Below are 25913 nucleotides of genomic sequence, written 5' to 3'. Positions count from 1 at the left end.
GGGAGACTGAGCTGAGCTCTTAGGCAGAAGCTCTTCCCTGGGAGGGTGCTGAGGCGCTGGCACAGGGTGCCCAGAGAAGCTGTGGCTGCCCCATCCCTGGCAGTGCTCAAGGCCAGGTTGGACACAGGGGCTTGGAGCAAGCTGCTCCAGTGGAAGGGGTCCCTGCCCGTGGCAGGGGTTGGAGCTGGAGGAGCTTTAAGGTCAATAACAATGGGCTGATGTCACCCCCCTGTCCCTTGCATGCAGCGTTCTCTCCCCACAGCCCTGCTGTTGGGTGCCATAGCAAGTTGGGGGCTGCACCCCGGTGCCATTGCGCTCCCCAAGCTGGAGCAGCTCCTTTTCTCCCCCAATGCCCTGGGGATGCTGCTTTGCCCCTTGCTGCATGTGGCTTTATTGAAGAGGTGACACCGATGCTGCCATCCCGGGGTGGCACATCAGGGTTTGTGAGCAGCACCCTTGTGGTGCTCAGCACCCGCTGCACGGTGCTTGCCGATGCCACCCTCACCACCGATGTGCAAGCCCTGGAATGGGTTTACCAGCTTCATGGCCAAATAACCCTGTGGGGAGACACAAAAGGAGCTCGGGGGGGGGACTCAATGGATGGTGATGGGGGTAAGGGGGTGGCTGAGCCTCCTGTGCTCACCGGCGCGGCGTAGACGAAGGTGAGGAGCAGCGCAAAGAGCAGCAGCAGTGCCAGGCTCAGGCTGATGCAGCCGCGGTGCTGCCGCCACAGCCCATGGCGCAGGGTGCGCAGCGGCGCCTGCACCCACAGGAAGGACCAGTCGGGCCGCCTGCGGGGACACCCAGCTCAGACACCCCCTGCAATGCATGGCTTGGGGAGAGCTGCTCGTGGGGAAGGAGCTGGGGGTGCTGAGCGATGGAGCTGAACACGAGCAGCTTGTGCCCAGGCAGCCCCCAGCATCCTGGCCCGGAGCAGCACCAGTGCGGCAGCAGGGCCAGGGCAGGGATTGTGCCCCTGCACTGGGCACTGGTGAGGCTGCACCTCAAATCCTGTGTTCAGCTCTGGGACCCTCACTACAACAGAGACATTGAGGGGCTGGAGCGGGGCCAGAGAAGGGCAATGGGGCTGGAGCAGGGCCCGGAGCACAGGGGTGATGGGGAAGGGCTGAGGGACCTGGGGGGGTCAGATGGAGAAGAGAAGGCTCAGGGGGAACCTGATGGCTCCCTCCAACTGCCTGAGAGGAGGATGGAGCCAGGAGGGGCTGGGCTCTGCTCCCAAGGAACAAGGGATGGGACAAGAGGAAACGGCCTCAAGCTGCCCCAGGGCAGGTTTAGATGGAGCTGAGGAACAATTCCTGCCCCAGAGGGTGCTCAGGCATTGGAACAGGCTGCCCAGGGCAGGGCTGCAGTCACCGTCCCTGCAGTGCTCACACACCCTCAGTGCCATGGGTCAGTGGTGGCCGTGGCAGTGCTGGGTAAGGGTTGGAGCGGGTGACCCTGAAGCCGTTCGCTCCCCGCAGCACTCACACTGGCGGCGGCAGCGTTGGGTACATGTTGGGCTCCTGCCGGGCTCTCCCTGCCGGCCGCTCCTCCGCCTCCTTCGCCGTGAGCAGCTCCAGGCTCAGCTCCAGCTTCCCCTGCGGTGATGGGGGGGGGGGTTTGTGTGGGGCGGGGGGAGCTGCGGCCGCAGGCTCCGAGCCCATGGCCCCGCACTCACCGAGAGCCGCCGCTCGCCGCCGCTGCTCGCCACGCAGGGCCACCAGCCCCGGGCCTGCCGCTGCCGGAACAGGGACACGCAAGGGGGGCTCCGCGGCCCCCCCCAGGGCCAGGGCCAGCGCCTCCGGGGGGTGCCCGGCAGGGAGCAGGTCCGGGGGTGCAGCGCGGGCCGGGGCAGCCGCGTCAGGTCCAGCTCCAGCACTCCTGGGGGCACGGAGAGGGAGGGCGGCTGCTCAGTGGGGGTGCTGCCGTCACCCATGGGTGCTGCCCTTCACCTATGGGTGCTCCCCATCGTTAGTGGGTGCTTCCTAACAGTTGTGGGTGCTCCCATCACCCATGGGTGCTGCCCTTCACCTATGGGTGCTCCCCATCGTTAGTGGGTGCTTCCTATCAGTTGTGGGTGCTCCCATCACCCATGGGTGCTGCCATTAGTTGTGGATGCTCCTCATCACTCGTGGGTGCTTCCTATCAGTTGTGGGTGCTCTCATCACCCATGGGTGCTGCCATTAGTTGTGGATGCTCCTCATCACTCGTGGGTGCTTCCTATCAGTTGTGGGTGCTCCCATCACCCATGGGTGCTGCCATTAGTTGTGGATGCTCCTCATCACTCGTGGGTGCTTCCTATCAGTTGTGGGTGCTCCCATCACCCATGGGTGCTGCCCTTCACCTATGGGTGCTCCTCATCGTTAGTGGGTGCTTCCTATCAGTTGTGGGTCTTCCTATCAGTTGTGGGTGCTCCCATCACCCATGGGTGCTGCCCTTCACCTATGGGTGCTCCCCATCGTTAGTGGGTGCTTCCTATCAGTTGTGGGTGCTCCCATCACCCATGGGTGCTGCCATTAGTTGTGGATGCTCCTCATCACTCGTGGGTGCTTCCTATCAGTTGTGGGTGCTCTCATCACCCATGGGTGCTGCCATTAGTTGTGGATGCTCCTCATCACTCGTGGGTGCTTCCTATCAGTTGTGGGTGCTCCCATCACCCATGGGTGCTGCCATTAGTTGTGGATGCTCCTCATCACTCGTGGGTGCTTCCTATCAGTTGTGGGTGCTCCCATCACCCATGGGTGCTGCCCTTCACCTATGGGTGCTCCTCATCGTTAGTGGGTGCTTCCTATCAGTTGTGGGTCTTCCTATCAGTTGTGGGTGCTCCCATCACCCATGGGTGCTGCCCTTCACCTATGGGTGCTCCCCATCGTTAGTGGGTGCTTCCTATCAGTTGTGGGTGCTCCCATCACCCATGGGTGCTGCCATTAGTTGTGGATGCTCCTCATCACTCGTGGGTGCTTCCTATCAGTTGTGGGTGCTCTCATCACCCATGGGTGCTGCCATTAGTTGTGGATGCTCCTCATCACTCGTGGGTGCTTCCTATCAGTTGTGGGTGCTCCCATCACCCATGGGTGCTGCCATTAGTTGTGGATGCTCCTCATCACTCGTGGGTGCTTCCTATCAGTTGTGGGTGCTCCCATCACCCATGGGTGCTGCCCTTCACCTATGGGTGCTCCCCATCGTTAGTGGGTGCTTCCTATCAGTTGTGGGTGCTGCCGTCACCCATGGGTGCTGCCCTTCACCTATGGGTGCTCCCCATCGTTAGTGGGTGCTTCCTATCAGTTGTGGGTCTTCCTATCAGTTGTGGGTGCTCCCATCACCCATGGGTGCTGCCCTTCACCTATGGGTGCTCCCCTTCACCTATGGGTGCTCCCCATCGTTAGTGGGTGCTTCCTAACAGTTGTGGGTGCTGCCGTCACCCATGGGTGCTGCCCTTCACCTATGGGTGCTCCCCATCGTTAGTGGGTGCTTCCTATCAGTTGTGGGTGCTGCCGTCACCCATAGGTGCTGCCCTTCACCTATGGGTGCTCCCCATCGTTAGTGGGTGCTTCCTAACAGTTGTGGGTGCTCCCATCACCCATGGGTGCTGCCCTTCACCTATGGGTGCTCCCCATCGTTAGTGGGTGCTTCCTATCAGTTGTGGGTGCTCCCATCACCCATGGGTGCTGCCCTTCACCTATGGGTGCTCCCCATCGTTAGTGGGTGCTTCCTATCAGTTGTGGGTGCTCCCATCACCCATGGGTGCTGCCCTTCACCTATGGGTGCTCCCCATCGTTAGTGGGTGCTTCCTATCAGTTGTGGGTGCTCCCATCACCCATGGGTGCTGCCCTTCACCTATGGGTGCTCCCCATCGTTAGTGGGTGCTTCCTATCAGTTGTGGGTGCTGCCGTCACCCATAGGTGCTGCCCTTCACCTATGGGTGCTCCCCATCGTTAGTGGGTGCTTCCTAACAGTTGTGGGTGCTCCCATCACCCATGGGTGCTGCCCTTCACCTATGGGTGCTCCCCATCGTTAGTGGGTGCTTCCTATCAGTTGTGGGTGCTCCCATCACCCATGGGTGCTGCCCTTCACCTATGGGTGCTCCCCATCGTTAGTGGGTGCTTCCTATCAGTTGTGGGTGCTCCCCTCACCCATGGGTGCTGCCCTTCACCTATGGGTGCTCCCCATCGTTAGTGGGTGCTTCCTATCAGTTGTGGGTGCTCCCATCACCCATGGGTGCTGCCCTTCACCTATGGGTGCTCCCCATCGTTAGTGGGTGCTTCCTATCAGTTGTGGGTGCTCCCGTCACCCATGGGTGCTCCCGTCACCCATGGGTGCTGCCCTTCACCTATGGGTGCTCCCCATCGTTAGTGGGTGCTTCCTAACAGTTGTGGGTGCTCCCATCACCCATGGGTGCTGCCCTTCACCTATGGGTGCTCCCCATCGTTAGTGGGTGCTTCCTATCAGTTGTGGGTGCTCCCATCACCCATGGGTGCTGCCCTTCACCTATGGGTGCTCCTCATCGTTAGTGGGTGCTTCCCATCAGTTGTGGGTCTTCCTATCAGTTGTGGGTGCTCCCATCACCCATGGGTGCTGCCCTTCACCTATGGGTGCTCCCCATCGTTAGTGGGTGCTTCCTATCAGTTGTGGGTGCTCCCATCACCCATGGGTGCTGCCATTAGTTGTGGATGCTCCTCATCACTCGTGGGTGCTTCCTATCAGTTGTGGGTGCTCCCATCACCCATGGGTGCTGCCCTTCACCTATGGGTGCTCCTCATCGTTAGTGGGTGCTTCCTATCAGTTGTGGGTCTTCCTATCAGTTGTGGGTGCTCCCATCACCCATGGGTGCTGCCCTTCACCTATGGGTGCTCCCCATCGTTAGTGGGTGCTTCCTATCAGTTGTGGGTGCTCCCGTCACCCATGGGTGCTGCCATTAGTTGTGGATGCTCCTCATCATTAGTGAGTGCTTCCTATCAGTTGTGGGTGCTGCCATCACCCATGGGTGCTGCCATTAGTTGTGGATGCTCCTCATCATTAGTGGGTGCTTCCTATCAGTTGTGGGTGCTCCCATCACCCATGGGTGCTGCCATTAGTTGTGGATGCTCCCCATCACTAGTGGGTGCTTCCTATCAGTTGTGGGTGCTCCCGTCACCCATGGGTGCTGCCATTAGTCGTGGATGCCCCTCATCACTAGTGAGTGCTTCCTATCAGTTGTGGGTGCTGCCGTCACCCATGGGTGCTGCCCTTCACCTATGGGTGCTCCTCATCACTAGTGGGTGCTCCCGTCACCCATGGGTGCTGCCATTAGTTGTGGATGCTCCTCATCACTCGTGGGTGCTTCCTATCAGTTGTGGGTGCTGCCCTCACCCGGGGGTGCTGCCCTTCAGCTATGGGTGCTCCTCATCATTAGTGGGTGCTTCCCATCAGTTGTGGGTGCTCCCGTCACTAGTGGGTGCTGCCATCCCCTGTAGGTGCTGCCCTTCACTTATTGATGCTCCCCATCAGTAGTGCTTCCCATCAGTTGTGGGTGCTCCCATCACTACTGCCATCCCCCGTGGGGTGCTGCCCCTCACTTATGGATGCTCCCCATCACTAGCGGGTGCTTCCTATCAGTTGTGGGTGCTCCCATCACTAGTGGGTGCTGCCCCTCACTTATGGATGCTCCCCATCACTATCGGGTGCTTCTTATCAGTTGTGGGTGCTGCCATCCCCTGTGGGTGCTGCCCCTCACTTATATATGCTCCTCATCACTTGCGGGTGCTGCCCTTCACTCGTGGATGCTCCCCATCACTACTGGGTGCTCCCATCACCCATGGGTGCTCCTTATCACTTGTGGGTGCTCTCTGTCACGTTTGGATGCTCCTAGAACCTTGTGGATGCTCCCCACCACTGATATGTGCTCCCCATTACCCATGGGTGCTCCCCATCACTTGTGGATGCTCCCTACCACTTGTAGGTGCTCCCCACCACTTGTGGGTGCTCCTCATCACTTGTGGATGCTCCCTACCACTTGTAGGTGCTCCCTACCACTTGTGGGTGCTCCCCATCACTTGTGGATGCTCCCTACCACTTATAGGTGCTCCCCATCACTTGTGGGTGCTCCCCACCACTTGTAGGTGCTCCCCATCACTTGTGGGTGCTCCCCACCACTTGTAGGTGCTCCCCACCACTTGTAGGTGCTCCCTCCCCACCACTTGTAGGTGCTCCCCACCACTTGTAGGTGCTCCCCATTACTTGTGGATGCTCCCCACCACTTGTGCGTGCTCCCCATTACTTGTAGGTGCTCCCCACCACTTGTAGGTGCTCCCCACCACTTGTGGATGCTCCCCACCACTTGTAGGTGCTCCCCACCACTTGTAGGTGCTCCCTCCCCACCACTTGTAGGTGCTCCCCACCACTTGTAGGTGCTCCCCATCACTTGTGGATGCTCCCCACCACTTGTAGGTGCTCTCCCTTACCCATAGATGCTCCCCACCACTTGTGGATGCTCCCCATCACTTGTAGGTGCTCCCCATCACTTGTGGATGCTCCCCACCACTTGTGGATGCTCCCCACCACTTGTCGGTGCTTCCCACCACTTGTGGATGCTCCCCACCACTTGTAGGTGCTCCCCATCACTTGTGGATGCTCCCCACCACTTGTAGGTGCTCTCCCTTACCCATAGATGCTCCCCACCACTTGTAGGTGCTCCCTCCCCATCACTTGTGGATGCTCCTCACCACTTGTAGGTGCTCTCCCTTACCCATAGATGCTCCCCACCACTCGTAGGTGCTCCCCATCCCCCGTGGGCATCCCCAGGAAGCAGGGGGGCAGGAGCCGGCTCTCACCTAGAAAATCATCAGCCGAGAACTTGTCGTTGTCCCACACCTGCAGGATGAGCTTCGGGGGCACCTTCTGCACCGTCTCATCCAGGCTCCAGAAATGCTTCTGTGGCAGCAGGGGTGCACAGAGGAAGGGGTCACACGAGGTGTCCCCGTCCCGTCCCGTCCCCTCCCGGCTTCCCGTTCCGCTCCTCACCCTGGCGGGCAGCACGCAGCGCTGCTCGGCCGCCAGGTACTCGAAGGGGAACACGAAGCGCCAGTTGAAGGCTCCGGCCCCGTCCAGCGAGCGGTAATGCACGTCCGTGCTCTGCCGCTGCTCCTCCAGCCCCGCCAGCCACCTGCGGGCACAGGGCGCTCGGTTCACCCCGGCTCCCAGCCCCTCTCGGCCCGTCCCCGCCGCGGCCCTCGCCTCACCCCGTGATGTAGATATCGCTCATGTGCTGCCCCAGGAGGTTCGTGTCCCCCGGCTCCACGTCCCGCGTGTTCCAGACCACGCAGCGCAGCTCGTACCTGGAGGGGGGGGACGGGACACGACGACAGGGACAAGGAGGTGTCACTGTCACCAACCCCCCCGTGGGGTGGGCCCGGACCGTCCATGGGGCATTGGAAGAGAGCGGGGTCCTCTCACCTCTGCGGCTTGTGGGGGGTGATGTCGACGGGGGGGCCCGGGGGGCCGAGGTTGATGGGGAACACATCGACCCACATCTGCACCTTGCCCTGCACACAGTGAGGGGGCTGGGAGCGGCAGCCCAGGGTGTCCGCAGCACCCCTGGGTGCCCTGGGGTCTTCTGTCACACACACCCCACCCCCCCCCCCCGCACCATCCCGTTGGCATCCCCCCCTGCACTGGGCTCCCTGTCACCCCGATGTCCCCAGGGTGCCACCCTGGCCATGTGCTCATCACCCCACTGTCCCCATCACCCCAGGGTCCCTGTCATGTCTCCATTAACCCCTCCCAGCATCCCTCCCTGCCACGGGGTCCCCATCACCCTAAGGTTCCCTATTGTACCCCTAGCATCCCCTTATACCCCAAGGTCTCCATTGTCTCCCTGGCATCCCTTATACTCCCCATCACCCCATGTTGTCCTCTTGACATCCTCTTATACCCAAGGCCCCATCACCATGAGGACCCCATCATCCCCCCGTCACCCCCTTACGCCCCAAGGCCGCATCACCCCGGTGTCCCTCCCTGACACCCCAATGGTCTCCATCACCCCCCTCCCCACCTGCTCCAGCCCGGGCTGGGTGCTGCTGTACAGGGTGCGCGTCTCGAGGTGCTCGGGGACGAGGTGGCAGGCGCGGAGCACGTGCAGGGCCAGGCGCTCGCGGGGCACCCCAGGGTGCTGGTGCTGGGGGGGGCCGCTCTCTGCAGGGTGCAGCCGTCACCAAGGGCAGGGTCCAGCCCCCTGCCCCCCCCCCCCCCCCCCCCCCCCCCCCCCTGGCCCCAGCACCCACCGAAGTGGCTGAGGAGGAATCTGTGGTCCCCAAAGGTGACCGCGGTGCCCTCGGCGTTGAACTCGGGTGCCGGCAGCCCCTGGGTGCGGGCGAAGTGCTCCAGTGTCTGGCTGGGGGGGAGCTGGTCCCTCCAGCACCCGGGGCCGGCGCTGTGGGGACAATGGGGCAATGCAGAGTCACCCCTCAGCTTGTGCGGGTTCCCACCACAGCTTCACCCCCTTGTTCCCATCCTCATCATAGAACCATGGAATGGGTTGGGTTGGAAGCAGGGACATGGGCAGGGACACCTTCCACTGGAGCAGCTTGCTCCAACCTGGCCTTGAACGCTGCCAGCGATGGGGCAGCCACAGCTTCTCCGTTCAACCCATTCCAGTGTCCCACCAATGACAAGGGAAGAGCTGCCCAAGATCCCATCCCAATCTCCCCTCATGCCCATTCCAGCCCCGGGTCCATCCTCCTGATGTGTCACCCACGTGCAGTAGAGTGCGGGCAGCCCACAGTGGGCGCGGAAGCGGGAGAGGAGCCGGTTCTCCAGGTCGATGGTGGTGGTGCCGATCTCCTGGTCCGGTGGCACCAGGTCATAGTCCAGCAGTGAGACCCGCAGGTCCTTCTCCAGCGGGATGGTGCCTATCAGCTCGAACAGCCTGGCAGTGGGGGTGACAACCAGTGCTGGGGCTGGCACCCACTGGCATGGGGACTGGGGACATGTGGGAATGGGGACTGCTGGCACAGGGACTTGGTTGCATGAGGACTTGGTGGCAGGGACACCTTCCAGCATGGGCAATGGGGCAATGAGGACCTGAAGGTGTGGGGAATGGAGACCTGGTGGCGCATGGACCCACCAGCATAGGGAATGGGGATCTGATGGCATGGGGACCCGCTGGTGTGGGGAATGGGACTTGATGGCACGGACCCACGAGCATGGGGAATGGAGACCTGATGGCAGAGTAATCAAGCACCTTCTGGGATGGGGAATGGGGACGTGGTGGCACGGCGACGCAGTGACATGGGGACCTGGGACAAACTGACACAGAGACATGGGGATGGGGGCCAACACCCCCCTTGGGCACCTCCTCTCATTGCCAGTGCCCCCAGCCCGATGCCACCCACCCCATCCGTACCTCCCAAACACGGGCTCCAGGGTGTTGGGCACGTACTGGTCCCGCTGCCCCAGCGTCTCGGCTCCCAGTGACACACGGACGTAGGGGTCACACTGCAGCAGGAGGGGATGCTCAGGGCGGCATGGGGGGAACGGGGGGGTCCATCCCAGCGCCTAGGGGTGCCCGTACCAGCCCGTTCCTGTCGCGGGGGGGGAGGTCGAAGGCCCGCACCACGTAGACCCTCACGAGGCAGCGCTGGGGCTGGCTGGGGGGCAGGTCCTGGAAGCGGCGCGGCGGCGGCGGCTCCGCGGGGTCCTCGGGCAGGGGGTACACGTGGAAGAGCCCCTGGGAGCCGCCGGCCGTAGCACCGCGGGGTGCCCCGGGCCCGGCACCGGGGCCCTTTGCAGGGCGGGGGGGCTCGCACCCACCTTGAACTCGGCCACCGGCTGCGGGTCCTCCCCCCCCGCCGCGGGTGCTCCCGGCGGGAACAGAGGGAAGGAGCGGCAGAAATCCTGCAGCCCCTCGAACTCCGGCACCGCCTCCAGCTCGCAGCTGTAGATCTGGGGGCCGGGACTGTCCTCGTCCCCATCCCCATTCGCATCCTCATCCCCATCCCCATCCCCATTCTCATCCTCATTCCCAACCCCATTCCCATCCTCATCCCCATTCCCATTCTAATCCCCATTCCCACCAGCATCCCCATTCCCATCCCCATCCCCATTCCTATTCCTGTCCCCATCCACATCCTCACTGTCATCCCCATTCCCATCCTCATCCCCATCCCTATCCCCATCCTCATTCCCATTCTCATTTCCATCCTCATCCCCATTCCCAGCGTCATCCCCATTCCCATCCTCATCCCCATTCCCATCCCCATTCCCATCCTCATCCCCATTCCCATCCTCATCCCCATTCCCATCACCATCCCCATTCCCATTCCTGTCCCCATCCACATCCCCACCGTCATCCCCATTCCCATCCTCATCCCCATTCCCATCCCCATCCCCATTCCCATCCTTATCCCCGTCCCCATTCTCATCCCTGTCCCCATTCCCATCCTCATCCCCATCCCCATCCCCATCCCCATTCCCACCATCATCCCCATTCCCATCCTCATCCCCATTCCCATTCCCATTCCCATTCCTGTCCCCATCCACATCCCCACCATCATCCCCATTCCCGTCCTCATCCCCATCCCCATTCCCATCCTCATCCCCATCCCCATTCCCATCTTCATCCCCATCCTTATCCCCAGCCCCATTTTCATCCCTGTCCCCATTCCCATCCTCATTCTTATCCCCCATTCCCATCTTCGTCCCCATTCCTGTCCACATCCCCATTCCCATCCTCATCCTTGTCCCCATTCCCATCCACATCCCCATCCTTAACCTCATACCCATTCCCATCCTCATCCCCATCCCCATCCTCATCCCCATCCCCATCCTCATCCCCATCTCCATTCTCATCCCTGTCCCCATTCCCATCTTCATCCTTATGCCCCATTCCCATCCTCATCCTTGTCCCCATTCCTGTCCAAATCCCCATCCACATCCCCATCCTTAACCTCATCCCCATTCCCATCCTCATCCCCATCCTCCGTCTCATTCCTGCCCTCTTCATGTTTCCAGCCCCATTTTGGTGCTTCATCCCACCCCACCCCACTCCATCCCATCCCATCCCCTTCTTCATCCTTGTCCCCGTCCCATATTCATCCCTGTCCTTGTTCTCATCTCATCTTCAACCCTGTCCCTGTCCCCAGCCTGTTCCCATCTCAATCTCTATCCCTGAACTTGTTCCCATTCCAGTCCTGTCCCAAGCATATCACTGCCCTCTTCATCCTGTTCCCATCTCAATCTCTATCCCTGACCTTGTCCCCATCCCGGTCCTGTCCCAAGCATATCACTGCCCTCTTCATCCTGTTCCCATCCCTCACTTCATCCTTACCAGATCTTCATCCCTCTCCCCATCTGTGTCCTTGTCCTCAACCACCCCTTTCCCATCCCATCCCACCCCATCTCCATCCCTATCCCTATCCCCATCCCCATCCCCACGCCACTCCAGCGCCCTGGCTCTGCCCCACCTTCAGGCTGTCCCTGCTTGTCCCCCGCCGGCTCTTTGCCTTGTCCCCCATGGCCGCATAGAACTTGCTCCACCAGTCATCCTCCTCCTCCCCTTCACCCTCCTCCTCTGCCTGCGGGAAGCGGGGTGAGGTGGGGACAGGGACAGGGTGTCCCCGGTGTCCCCGGTGTCCCCATCCCTGTGCCCACCTTGTCCTCAGCCTTCGTCTTGCTGATGATCCCGGGCAGCAGCTGCATCAGCAAAGGGGGTTGCTCAGGGAAACTGAGGCACGGGGATGGGCCCCCGGTGTCCAGGGGTGCCATGGATCCAGGGACTCACCCAATTTATCCTGCCCCGAGGAGCGGCTGTGGGGAGCAGAGAGGTGAATAACCATCCCGGAGGTGGGAGCATGGAGCAGGGATGGGGCAGGATGGGGTGGGATAGATGTGATGACTGGGATGGGGCAGGGATAGGGTGGGAGAGGATGGATGTGTTGGATGGAGTAGGATGGGATGGAATGGGATGGATGGGCTGGAATAGAATGGATGGGTTGGATGGAGTAGAATGGGACGGGATGGATGGCGTGGAATGGGATGGATGGGATGGAATGGAATGGGTTGGGATGGATGGATGGCATGGAATGGGATTGAATGGGATGGGGGGTGATAGATGGGATGGGGGGGGATGGGATGTGATGTGGGATGGATGTGGTGGATGGGATGGATGGCATGAAATGGGATGGAATGGGATGGGGGGTGATAGATGGGACGCGGTAGGATGGGATGTGATGTGGTGGGATGGATGTGGTGGATGGGATGGGATGGGATGCGGTAGGATGGATGGGTTGGGATGGATGGGACATGATGTGGTGGGATGGATGTGGTGGATGGGATGGGATGCGGTAGGATGGATGGGTCGGGAGGGATGCGACATGATGTGGTGGATGGGATGGGATGCGGTAGGGCGGATGGGTCGGGATGGATGGGATGGGACGAAGTGGGATGGGATGGATGGGATGGGACGAAGTGCGATGGGATGGATGGATGGAATAGGACTGGAGAGGGAGGCAGTAGGGCTGTGCAGAGCCGTACAGGAGCCATGGGATGAGGTGGGGACGGGTTGGTGCGGATGGGACAGGGCAGGGCAGGGATGGGAATGGGGTGGGCTGGGGCAGGGCAGGAGCCGTACCGGAGCCGTGCCGGGGGCAGGGGAGCCGCCCGCGGTGCTGCCCCAGCCCCCGCACACACGTCTGCCCCACCTCGGGCCGGTACCCGAAGTCCCGCACGTCCAGCACCCGCAGCCGCACGGGCGGCATCAGCTCCTCCTCCAGGGGCAGCGTCTGCGGGCAGGCTCAGCGTCAGCCCCGGTGCCCGCGGCAGCGCCGGGAGTGCGGGGCTCCCCCCGCCGCGCTCACCAGGACCAGCAGGAAGGCGTTGATGGGGAAGTTGGGGTTGGAGGCGGGGTCGGCGATGGGGGGGGTCCGCAGCACCCGGCCCCCGCACTGCACCTCCAGGCTGGGAGCCCGCACGCTCCCGCGCAGCCCCCGCAGTCCCCACGCCAGCACCTGGGGAAGGGGGGGGGGACACCGGAGCTGTCACCCCCCCGGCACCGCGGGTACCGGCCCCATCCCTTGTGCCTGCCCCGGCCCCATCCTTCTCTTGTCTTCATCCCTCTGTACCAGGCCCTGGCTTCATCGCTGTCCTTGTCCCCATCCCCAGGACCTTCATCTCTGTCCCCATCCCTGTCCCATTCCTGTCCACATCCCTGTTCCCACCCCATTCCCCATCCCAGACGTTGTCCATCCTGTCTTCATCCCTGTTCCAACCCATGTCCTGTCCCCAGCCAGCCCTCTCCCCATCCCTCTCCCTGTCCTTATCCCCATCTCCTTCCTCATCCCTTTCCCCATCCCTGTTCCCACCCCATTCCCCATCCCAGACCTTGTCCATCCTGCCTTCATCCCTGTCCTTGTTCCCTGCCCCACAACCTTCATCCTGTTCCCGTCCCCAGCCTGTTCTACTTCCAATCACCATCTTGAACCACATCCTCATTTTACCTCCATCCCTGTTCCCATCCCATTCCCCATCCCATCACTGTCCCTTTTCCTATCTTGTTCCCACCCTATTCCCCATCCCAGACCTTCTCCATCCTGTCTTCAACCCTGTACCAATCCGTGTCCTTATTCCCAGCCACCCTTGACCCCATCCCATCCCCTTCCTCATCCCTGTCCCTGTCTCTCACCTCCAATGCCACCGGCCTCAGGAGTGGCCGCACACCCATAGGGACACTGAAGACCCCCTGCCTCCAAGGGGGGGAGCTGACCTGCGCCAGGGCCCCATCCTGCCGGGGGTGGGGACACCACGATGACGATGGGACCCATCACCTGGGTGCCTTCCCCCCCCAAACCACCCCCTGCAGCCCCTCACCTCGGTGTCTTGCAGCAGCTCAAAAGCAGCCAACAGCTCCCCAGCGGGTCCCCCGGAGCCCCGCAGCGGGTGACGCTGGAGCCGGGGGGGCCTCCGGCGCCCCACATCCAGCCAAACATCTGGGGTGCACACGCTCCTCCCCAGGAAATCACCAGCACCCTGCAAGGCATCGCTTGGGCATGGGTTCTCCTTCCACCCATGGGTGCCCCCCAACCATGGGTACCATACCCCTCCATCCTGGTCGAACACCTCCACCACCACAGCGGGGGGATCATCCTGGACACCCCGGGGGTCCCCATAGAGCAGCACCCGGTGGAAAAGCAGCGTCTGGTCCCAAAGCGGGTCCAGGGTGCGGAGCAGCACCCGTGTGCTCTGACTGACGTACACGAAGGAGACGTGGGCGACGGGGTCTGGGTGACAGAGACACCATCAGCACCATGGGTCCCCCCCCCCGGGCTGGGCACCAGGGGATGGGGGGGGTCCCACCTGCAGTGGACTTGGTGCCGCGGGGCGACAGCTCCAGCGCCTGGAAGATGTAGCAGCGGAGCTGGAAGAAGTTGGGACCTGTGGGAGAGCAGGAGCTGGCAGAGGGGCCTGAGACCCCCCCGGGGGTGTCCCGGTCCCCCCCCGTGCCCCCGGGGCTCACGCTGGAAGGTGCAGAGGATGAGGGGCAGCGGCTGCTTCGGGGCGGGCTGGAACAAGCCCCATGTCCTCCGCTTCTCTGCAGCCGGCTCCTCCTCCCCGGCCGTGTCCTCCGTGCCCTGCGGCGGGATGCAGGGTGTGGGGTGGGATGTGGGGTGCGGGGTCCCTATGGACCTGCTGGCACCCAGACCCGCATCCCGCTGCCCCATGTCCTGTTGCCCCAGGATTGCTCCGTCTCCACGCCACTCCATCCCTGTGCCCCTGCATCCCTTATCCATCCCTCTGTCCCTGCATCCCACATCCATCCCTCCATCCCTCTGTCCCTGCATCCCACATCCATCCCTCCATCCCTCTGTCCCTGCATCCCACATCCATCCCTCCATCCCTCTGTCCCTGTATCCCTTATCCATCCCTCCATCCCTCTGTCCCTGCATCCCCCATCCATCCCTCCATCCCTCTGTCCCTGCATCCCACATCCATTCCTCCATCCCTCTGTCCCTGCATCCCATCCCTCTGTCCCTGCATCCCACATCCATTCCTCCATCCCTCTGTCCCTGCATCCCACATCCATCCCTCCATCCTTTTGTCCCTCCCTTCATCCCCCCATCTCTCCATCTCTCTGTTCTTCCACCCCTTAATCTCTTTGTCCCTCCATCCCTCTCTCCTATATTCCTCCCTCCCCACCATCCCTCCATCCTTCTGTCTCTCTCCCTCATCCATCCTTCGATCCCTCTGCCCCTCCACACCTTCTTCATCCCTGTCCCTGCATCATTCCATCCTTCCGTTTGTTTCTCCATCCTTCCATGCCTCCATCTATTTGTTCCTCCATCCTTCCATCCCTCTGTCCCTTCATCCCTCCCTCCATCCCTCCATGCCTCTGTCCCTGCCTCCCCCATTCATCCTCCATCCCTTCATCCCTGGCCCCCCATCCCTCCACCCCCTGGCCCCCAGCTCTCCCCCCCGTGCCCTGTCCCGTACCGGGGACCCCTCGAGGAGGAAGAGGGGCGCCACGGGCGGGGGCTGCTCGGGCACCATGTGCCGGTGCCAGCAGCGCCGCCGGCAAACGTCGCCCGCCCGCGGCTGCAGGTGGAAGCGGCTGCTCCATAAGGATCCGTATTCCCAAGCCTCGGAGCCGGCTGCAGACTCGGTTCTGTGCTGTGGGGACACGGGCACGGGGAGCAGGAGGACAGCGTTGTATGGGGACAGGGTGGCATGGGGACAGCGTAGCAGGGGGACAACAGGCACAAGGGGTTGTACAGGGATGCTCACACCATTGCACTGGTGGGTAGGTGAAGGCATGGTCCTGCCACCCAGTCCTGCTACCGTGTCACTGCCACCACATCCCTGTTATCCCCACTGTGCCACCTCCATCCCTGTCCCTCCTGTTCCTGTCATCCCCACCCTGCCACCCTCATCCCTGCCACCACATCCCTGTTATCCCCACTGTGCCACTTCCATCCCTGTCCCTCCTGTCCCTGTCATCCCCACCCTGCCACCTCCCTGTTATCCCCATTGTCCACCTCCATATCCCTGCCATCCCCCATCCCCACCTTGCCACCCTCATCCCTGCCACCACATCCCTGTTATCCCCATTGTGCTACCCTCATCCCTGTCCCCTATCCCTGTCATCCCCACCTTGCCACCCTCATCCCTCCCACCACATCCCTGTTATCCCCATTGTGCCACCTCCATCCCAGTCCCCCTATCCCTGTCATCCCCACCCTGCCACCTTCATCCCTGCCACCACATCCCTGTTATCCCCATCGTGCTACCCTCATCCCTGTCCCCTCATCCCTGTCATCCCCACCCTGCCACCCTCATCCCTATCACATCCCTGTTACCCGCATTGTGCCACCTCCATCCCTGTGCCCTCATCCCTGTCATCCCCACCCTGCCACCCTCATCCCTGTCACCACATCCTTGTTATCCCCATCGTGCTACCCTCATCCCTGTCCCCTCACCCCTGTCATCCCCACCCTGCCACCCTCATCCCTGTCACCACATCCCTGCTATCCCCATTGTGCTACCCTCATCCCAGTCCCCCCACCCCTTTCATCCCCACCCTGCCACCCTCATCCCTGCCACCACATCCCTGTTATCCCCATCGTGCTACCCTCATCCCTGTCCCCTCATCCCTGTCATCCCCACCCTGCCACCTTCATCCCTGCCACCACATCCCTGTTATCCCCATTGTGCCACCTCCATCCCAGTCCCCCTATCCCTGTCATCCCCACCTTCCCACCCTCATCCCTGCCACCACATCCCTGTTATCCCCATCGTGCTACCCTCATCCCTGTCCCCTCATCCCTGTCATCCCCACCCTGCCACCCTCATCCCTGCCACCACATCCCTGTTATCCCCATCGTGCTACCCTCATCCCTGTCCCCTCATCCCTGTCATCCCCACCCTGCCACCCTCATCCCTCCACCACATCCCTGTTATCCCCATTGTGCCACCTCCATCCCAGTCCCCCTATCCCTGTCATCCCCACCCTGCCACCCTCATCCCTGCCACCACATCCCTGTTATCCCCATCGTGCTACCCTCATCCCTGACCCCTCATCCCTGTCATCCCCACCCTGCCACCCTCATCCCTATCACATCCCTGTTACCCCCATTGCGCCACCTCCATCCCTGTGCCCCCTATCCCTGTCATCCCCACCCTGCCACCCTCATCCCTGCCACCACATCCCTGTTATCCCCATTGCGCCACCTCCATCCCAGTCCCCCTATCCCTGTCATCCCCACCCTGCCACCCTCATCCCTGCCACCACATCCCTGTTATCCCCATGGTGCCACCTCCATCCCAGTCCCCTCATCCCTGTCATCCCCACCCTGCCACCACATCCTTGTTATCCCCATTGTGCCACCTCCATCCCTGTGCCCCCTATCCCTGTCATCCCCACCCTGCCACCCTCATCCCTGCCACCACATCCCTGTTATCCCCATTGTGCTACCCTCATCCCTGTCCCCTCACCCCTTTCATCCCCACCCTGCCACCCTCATCCCTGCCACCACATCCCTGTTATGCCCATCCCTGCCACTCCAGTTCATGTCACCCCCATCCCGCCTCCCCATCCCTCTCCCCCCTGTCCCTGCCACCCCCATCCCCACCACCGCATCCCTGTCCCTGTCCCCATAGCCCGGACCAGCTGCAGGAAGGTGGCCATATCCTGCTCCGGTTCCTGTGCGCCGGGGTCCCTGCGGCGGGTGCGCAGCCAGCGCCGGCGCCGGTGTGTGTGGTAGGTCTTCTCTGTGGGGTGCCATGCTGCCGGGGGGCTGCTGGGGGCCACGCTCGCTCCGTACTCCCAACCTGTGGCACCCGGTGTCACCATCACCACCATCACCACCACCCCCCCACCCCACGGTGCCCTATGGGGTCACCACCACTCACCAGCCTCATCCACGGCCCCCATCACATCCACCCTCCAGCCGTCGGTGACGTGCCATCCTTGGGGACACAGCACCTCCTCCTTGGGGGGCACCTCCTCACCGCTCTGCGAAGCCAAGCGGGACCTGAGCCCTCACGCACTCGTGTCACCCCCCTGCTGGCCCCACGCTGGCCCCCACTCACAGCATCGGTGCTGGCCACGGTGGCGGGTCCCCAGTCCCCACCAGGCCCCCGGCTCTCGTTCTCGTAGACCTCCTCCAGCACCTCGCCCATGTTGGTCTCCGTGTCCAGCAGCAGCCTGGGGCGGGGGGGGGGGGGCCACAAGGGGACAACGGTGGTGGCATCACCCTCGCTCAAGGCCCCCCCGGGTGTCACCACCCGCCCATGGCCTCACCGGCGCTGGGGCTCCACGCTCCAGGGTCCATCCCAGCGCCAGCCCCTGGGGGGCCGGATGCGGTGCCGAGGGAGCTCGGCTCTGCCCGCGCCGTCGGAGAAGCACGGGGAGCCCGGGAGCCCGCGGGGCCCCCACTTGCCCAACAGCTTGGTCTGGTTCTCGTACTGGGGAGGGGGGAGAAGGGGTGAGGGGCTCTGGGGGTACCCTGGGGCGGGGGGGGGGGGGGGTCCCACCGGCACTCACGGTCTCGGCGTAGATGCGCAGGGAGCCCTCGATGAGCCGGGGCAGGTCCCCGCTGTCGGCCACCGGCCCCAGCCACAGCCGCAGCCGGAGCTGGGCACGGATGTCCCCGGAGCCCTGCGCACCATGGGGCGGGTGAGGGCAGGGGGGCATGTGGGGGACATGGCGGGGGGGGGGGGGGTGTGGAGAAGGTCTAAAGGGACATAGAGGGGTCAAAAAGGGGATGTGGAGGGGATAGGGAGGGATACAGAGGGGACATGGGGGGATATTGAGCAGACACAGGGGACATGGGGAAGATGTAGAGGGGACACGGATGGGACATGGAGCAGACATGGAGGGGATGTGGAAGGGGACATAGAGAGGAGACATGGAGTGGAACAGAAGAAACATGAAGGGGCTATGTTGGGGCACAAAGGGGACATAGAGAGGAGACATGGAGTGGAACAGAAGGAACATGAAGGGGCTATATTGGGGCACAAAGGGGACATGGAGTAGATATGGAGGGGACATGGAGAAGATATAGAGGGGACACAGAAGGGACATGGAGCAGACATGGAGGGGATGTGGAAGGGGACATAGAGAGGAGACATGGAGTGGAACAGAAGGAACATGAAGGGGCTATATTGGGGCACAAAGGGGACATCGTGAGGAGACATGGAGTGGAACAGAGGGAACATGAAGGGGCTATATTGGGGCACAAAGGGGACATCGTGAGGAGACATGGAGTGGAACAGAAGGAACATGAAGGGGCTATATTGGGGCACAAAGGGGACATGGAGTAGATATGGAGGGGACATGGAGAAGATATAGAGGGGATGCAGAAGGGACATGGAGCAGAAAGGAAGAGGATGTGGCAGGGACATGGAGAGTGTCTAGAAAGGGGACATGGAGGAGAACAGAAGGGACATGGAGGTGACATAGAGAGGGAACCAGGAGGGGAGCAGAGGAGACATGGAAGGGATATAGAAGAGCACAGAGGGGACATGGAGCAGACATGGAAGGAACACGGGGGGGATATGGAGAGGGCATGGACAGGACACAAAGGGGAGGTGGAGGGGACGCACAGGACACAGAGGGGCCATGGGGTTCCTACCATCAGGAAGAGCGTCCGGAGCCTCCCGCAGAACCTGCCGCAGGCGCCGGGGCCGCTCCGGGAGAACATGATGTCAGGTGCGGGGATGCGGGCACAGGCCACGCGCCGCTCGCCCCGCAGCATCCACAGCAGCACGTCGGGGACTGCGGCCTGCGGCTGCGGGGACCGAGACACAGCGGCGGGCTGAGACCAACCACAGCTCATCACAGCGATGAGCCCCATCTCCCCCCATATCCTCACCTCCACAGCCATTGCAGCAGGATGAGACCAACCACAGCTCATCACAGCGATGAGCCCCATCTCCCCCCATATCCTCACCTCCACAGCCATTGCAGCAGGATGAGACCAACCACAGCTCATCACAGCGATGAGCTCCATCTCCCCTTCACATCCTCACCTCCACAGCCATTGCAGCAGGATGAGACCAGCCACAGCTCATCACAGCAATGAGCCCCATCTCCCCCCCTATCCTCACCTCCACAGCCATTGCAGCAGGATGAGATGGGCCACAGCTCATCACAGCGATGAGCCCCATCTCCCCTTCACATCCTCACCTCCACAGCCATTGCAGCAGGATGAGACCAACCACAGCTCATCACAGCGATGAGCCCCATCTGCCCCCTTATCCTCACCTCCACAGCCATTGCAGCAGGATGAGACCAACCACAGCTCATCACAGCGATGAGCCCCATCTGCCCCCTTATCCTCACCTCCACAACCAGCGCTCCCATGCTCCGCAGCCAGGCCTCGGCCATGGGCAGCAGCGTGGCCCATCCGGCCCGCGGGGGCATCGCCGCCGCCGCCGCCATGCGCCGCAGCAAGTGGAGCCGCGCGGCACGGAGATGGGTGTCCAGCGGTGTCGGGGTGGGCTGAGCCTCCAGCAGCGGCAGCACCCGCCTGCGAACACATCCCCAGCCCAAAGCACCCCGGTTCGGTCCAAAAATGCCCCGTTTCACCCCAAAAACGCTTCATTTCCACCTCTCCAAAATACAGCTCCTGCCCCCCAAAATACCCCAGTTCCCCTTCAAAATAGAGTTGTCACTCACAAATCCCCCACTTTACTCCCAGAATGCCCAGTTTTCCACTCCAGTTGCGCTCTTTCCCCCATAAACTCTTTGTTTCCCCCTCAAAATACATTTCTGACCCCCAAAATACCCCGTTTTGCCCCCAAAATGCCCATTTTTCCACTCCAGTTGCGCTCTTTCCCCCATAAACTCTTTGTTTCCCCCTCAAAATACATTTCCAACCCCCAAAATACCACGGTTTGCCCCCAAAATGCCCTGTTTTCCACTCCAGTTGCCCTCTTCCCCCCCAAATGCTTCTTTCCTACCCCCAAAACTCCTGTTTCCCCCTCAAAATAGAGTTTCTGCCCCTAAAATACCCCTTTTCTCCCCCAAAATACAGTTCACTGCCTCATTTCCCCCTCAGAACACAGCTCCTTCCCCAAATGCCCACCTTTCCCCTCCAGTTGCCCTGTTTTCCTTTAAAAATGCTCAATTCCACCCCCAAAATGCCCCATTTCCTCCTCAAAATGCAATTCACACCCCACAAAGAGTCCTGTTGTCCCCCCAAATGCCCCATTTCCCTCCCAAATCCCCTATTTCCTCTCAAGTGTCCCATTTCCTTCCCAAATGCCCCATTTCCTCCCCAAATCCCGTTTTCATCCCAGTTTCGCTGTTTCCACCCCAAATGCCCCCTTTTCCCCCACCCCATACCCAATTTTCCCTTCCATTGTCCCATTTCCTCCCCACATATCCCATTTTCACCCTCAAGATCCCATTGTCCTCAAAAATGCCTCATTTTTCCTTCCAAGACCTCATTTTCCCCTCAAATACCCCATTTTCCTTCCCCAGATCCCCTATTTCCCCTCCATTGCCCCGTTGTCCTCCAGAATTCCTCATTTCCCCCCCAAATTCCCATTTCCCCCCAAAAAACCCCAATTTTCCCCTCTGTTGTCCCATTTTTACCCCTGATGTCCCATCATCCCCTAAATTCCTCATTTTCCCCCCATACACCCCATTCCTCCCCCCAAATACCCCATCTCCCCATCCCAAACAGGGGGATCCCCCCATACACCCCATTCCTCCCCCCAAATACCCCATCTCCCCATCCCAAACAGGGGAACCCCCCATACACCCCATTCCTCCCCCCAAATACCCCATCTCCCCATCCCAAACAGGGGGATCCCCCCATACACCCCATTCCTCCCCCCAATACCCCATTTCCCCATCCCAAAGAGGGGGATCCCCCCCATACACCCCATTCCCCCCCCAAATACCCCATCTCCCCATCCCAAACAGGGGAACCCCCCATACACCCCATTCCTCCCCCCAAATACCCCCTCTCCCCATCCCAAACAGGGGGATCCCCCCATACACCCCATTCCCCCCCCAAATACCCCATCTCCCCATCCCAAACAGGGGGATCCCCCCCATACACCCCATTCCTCCCCCCAAATACCCCATTTCCCCATCCCAAACAGGGGGATCCCCCCATACACCCCATTCCTCCCCCCAAATACCCCCTCTCCCCACCCCAAACAGGGGTGTCCCCCCCTCTTTGTGACCCCCATGTCCCCCTATTAACCTGCAGTCCTGCGCCAGCTCCCTCAGCAGCCTCCTGCCGATGTCCCCCTCGGGGTCCCCAGGGGCTCTCCGGAGCTCCACCACGTTCTTCTCCTGTCGGGATTCCCCCCATAACCATTCCCAATGTGTATGCGTGGAGATGGGGGTCACCCCCCCCCCCCATCACCCATGGGTGCTCACCAGCCGCTGGCACACGGAACGCAGGAGGTTTAGGGCATCCCAACGATGAGCAGCATCCTCCCAAGCCGAGGTGACGGCCGCCACCGGCTTGTCCCCGTACCACGGCAGGTAATGGTAGCGGTTGCCTGCATCCAGAGGGCGTTGAGCATCCCATGGGATGCACTTCCCATCGCACCCAGCATCCTGCTCACCATCAAAGACGGGACACCCGTGCGGGGTGACGGAGGCGGCCGGCTTGCAGGTGACATCGCCCGTGTCCCCGTGGTTGCCCAGGCTGAGCTCGAAGCGCAGGAGCTCAGGACCCGCTGGTACCATGGTGGCCGAGTAGAAGACCCCGCAGAGCCCGAACCGGTGGCGGGGTAAGTGAGACTGGGGCAGAAAAAAGGGGAAAAATAGCCCCCAATGGTCAAATTCCCTTCAAAATAAAGCAGAAAGACCCCGGGGATGGCATCACCCACCTGCACCCGGATGATGTCCTCTGGGTTAATAGTGCCGCGCTGGTGCCCATCTGGGGTCTCCATATGGGTGCTGAGCTCCAGCAGCACCCGGCCCCGATAAGCCACGTTGGTGTCCTGTAAAATAAGGGTGGGGGTGGCTGGGTGTTGCGTGTGTCGTGTCCCCCCCCCCCAAAAATGGGTGCTGTCCCCACCCTGCCAATGCTCACAGTGCTGGATGTCCTGGCAGCATCCGCCCGGGGACCATAGAAGGGGAGGAAGCAGGGTCCGAAGCAGGGTAAGAAGCCGGGGGTCCCCTCTAGGGGTGAAAAAGGGGGGTTTAAAAGGGGGGGGGTTGGGTGCTGGGGACCCCCCCCCAAGGGTGCACCCTGCTCACCTTCAAGCTCAGCACCGGCAGAGGAGATGTGGGAGAGGTGAAGGGTTGCGGTGCCCAGGACCTTGCTGCTGCGGGGCCTATGGGTGGGCAATGAAAGGGATGGGGGGTCCCCCATCAATAGGGGGTTCCCCCCAAAAAGGGGGTCCCCCAAACCTGGGGAGGTGCTCAAAAGCCAAGGAGATGCCCCAGAAAATGGGGTTCCCCTAAAATTGGGGGGGTCCCCCTAAAATGGGGGAATACTCCAAAGCCAAGGGGGTGCCCCAAAAGCAGAGGTTCCCCCACTTACCCACTGAGGATGGCCAACTGGATCTCATCACAGATGGGGGGCAGCTTTGGAAAGACACAAAAGCAGGGTGGTGGGGGGGGTGTTGAAATGGGGGTGCCCACCACTTTTTGGGGTACCTTTTGGGGGGGAGGAACCTCACCCGCAGTGGGAAGAAGAAGACCTCGTTCCACACCGGGCTGGGGCCTGGGGGCATCACTCGGGTGCAGAGCTGCGTTGGTCAGAGCTATGAGCCCCTCACCGCGGCATCGGGCCTCCCCCCCCCCCCCCCCCCAACCCCATGGCTCCGCACCCACCGTCCTGCCCGCAAAGCCGGCCCGCACCGCAGCCGCCACGAAGCTCCTCTTGCCTCCGACCGACGGGAGGCACTGCAGGGCCGGCTCCGCTGCGCCGGGATGGGGAGAGGTTGGCAATGGGGGGGTGCTCGAGATCCAACTCCCCCAAAACCAACCCAAAACTAACACAAAATGAGCCCAAAACCAGCCAGAACACCCCCAAAACCAACCCAAAACCAACCCGACCCCCCCAAACCAATCCAACTCCCCCAACCAACCCAAAACCAACCCGACCCCCCCAAACCAATCCAACCCCCCCAAACCAACCCAAAACCAACCCGACCCCCCCAAACCAATCCAAGCCCCCCCAAACCAACCCAAAACCAACCTGAAACCAACCCCAAACCAACCAACCCCCCCCAAACCAACCCCCCCCAAACCAACCCAAAACCAACCCGACCCCCCCAAACCAATCCAACCCCCCCCAAACCAACCCAAAACCAACCCGACCCCCCCAAACCAATCCAACCCCCCCCAAACCAACCCAAAACCAACCCGACCCCCCCCAACCAATCCAAGCCCCCCCCAAACCAACCCAAAACCAACCTGAAACCAACCCCAAACCAATCCAACCCCCCCCAACCAACCCAAAACCAACCCGACCCCCCCAAACCAATCCAACCCCCCTCAAACCAACCCAAAACCAACCTGAAACCAACCCCAAACCAATCCAACCCCCCCCAACCAACCCAAAACCAACCCGACCCCCCCAAACCAATCCAACCCCCCCCAAACCAACCCAACCCCCCCAAAAACCAACCCCAAACCCACCCAAAACTCACCCAAAACCCACCAAAACCAACCAAAACCCTCCCAAAACCCACTCAAAACCCTCCCAAAACTCACCCAAAATCAATCCCCCCCCCAACCCCCCCAAAACACACTCAAAACCCTCCCAAACCCAACCCAAAATCAATCCAACCCCCCAAACCCCCAAAACCCCCCAAAACTCATGCAAAACCCACCCAAACCCACCCAAACCCATCTCCAAACCCTTCCCAAAACTCACCCCGAATACAGCCCAAACCCATCCAAAACCAACGCCAAAACCCTCGCAAAATCCACTCAAACCCCTCCTAAACCCAACCCAAAATCAACCCCAAACCCCCCCAAAGCCCCCCCCAAACCCCCCCAAAACTCATGCAAAACCCACCCAAACCCATCTCCAAACCCTTCCCAAAACCCCCATCCAAAACCAACGCCAAAACCCTCCAAAATCCACTCAAACCCCCCCAACCCAAAATCAACCCCAAACCCCCCCAAAACTCATGCAAAACCCACCCAAACCCATCTCCAAACCCTTCCCAAAACCCGCCCCAAACCCACCCAAAACCAACGCCAAAACCCTCTCAAAATCCACTCAAACCCCTCCTAAACCCTCCCCAAACCCTCCCCAAATTCCCCTAAACCAACCCAAACCCCCAGAGCCCCCCCCCAGACCCACCCAGGGGCAGGTCCTCAGCGCGGTAGATGCGGAGCTGCAGCGTGGCAGCGCACGGCGGTGGCTGCAGCAGATTGGCCTCCACGTCCTTGTCTCCCTCCGGCTCCTCCTGCTCCTTATGGAGGGGACATGGGACAATGGGGATCCCCCCCCCCTCCCACCCCACCCGGTATCCATGGGGTGTTTGGGGGGGATGAGGGGCTCACCAGCACCGGCTCTCCGGCGCGGAGCACGGCCATGCTCACACGGAGGTACCCGCGGGAGCCGGTGTCGGGGCGCTGGGGATCCTGCAGGCTCAGCCACTTCCAGCTCAAGCTGTGTCCTGGGGTGATGGGAGACCCCATGGTCACCCTGCTGCCACCTCGGTGTCACCCTGCCGTCACCCCAACCCTCCCACCTACCCGGTGCGTGGTAGACGGCGCCGACGTCCAGCTGTGGGGATGGCAAAGGGGTGAGAGCTGAACCGGGACCGGGGGGGGGATGCCCCATTCCCAAGTCGTGTCCTCACCTGGAAGACGCCGATGATGGCTTTGGAGCGGATGGCTTTGGAGTCCAGCACCTGTGACAGGAGGGGGGACACGGCATCAGGGCCACCCCGATGTCCCCATCCCCTTTGGTGCCGCCAATCCCACCCCGGACCTGGATGCGGATGGGCTCCAT

General features: G+C 61.6%; 1 protein-coding gene across 1 annotated transcript; it reads right to left on the bottom strand.

The window, feature by feature from the left end:
* Window positions 1-434: 434 nt before the first annotated feature.
* FER1L5 (fer-1 like family member 5) lies at window positions 435-25913 on the bottom strand. The gene is given in 44 exon segments (XM_057402596.1): window positions 435-557; window positions 644-791; window positions 1489-1598; window positions 1679-1881; window positions 6810-6909; window positions 7000-7141; window positions 7218-7313; window positions 7432-7520; window positions 8030-8169; window positions 8259-8407; window positions 8732-8902; window positions 9380-9471; window positions 9548-9703; window positions 9787-9918; window positions 11439-11647; window positions 12605-12755; window positions 12831-12980; window positions 13655-13728; window positions 13731-13998; window positions 14068-14249; window positions 14326-14403; window positions 14486-14600; window positions 15460-15636; window positions 17630-17793; window positions 17875-17977; window positions 18055-18169; window positions 18266-18429; window positions 18509-18622; window positions 19599-19754; window positions 20309-20495; window positions 22185-22276; window positions 22364-22488; window positions 22555-22732; window positions 22822-22935; window positions 23028-23116; window positions 23195-23271; window positions 23481-23524; window positions 23620-23688; window positions 23774-23862; window positions 25257-25368; window positions 25460-25575; window positions 25655-25685; window positions 25762-25812; window positions 25893-25913. Coding segments are annotated over 44 exon segments (5466 nt in total).

The sequence above is a fragment of the Pezoporus wallicus genome, unplaced genomic scaffold (assembly GCF_028554395.1).
Source record: "Pezoporus wallicus isolate ANWC-B61680 ecotype Strahan unplaced genomic scaffold, APGP_CSIRO_Pwel_v1 contig_2348, whole genome shotgun sequence".
Classification (NCBI taxonomy): Eukaryota; Metazoa; Chordata; class Aves; order Psittaciformes; family Psittacidae; genus Pezoporus; species Pezoporus wallicus.
The sequence above is the reverse complement of the archived record's forward strand: the minus strand, read 5'-3'. Positions and strand labels throughout refer to the sequence as shown.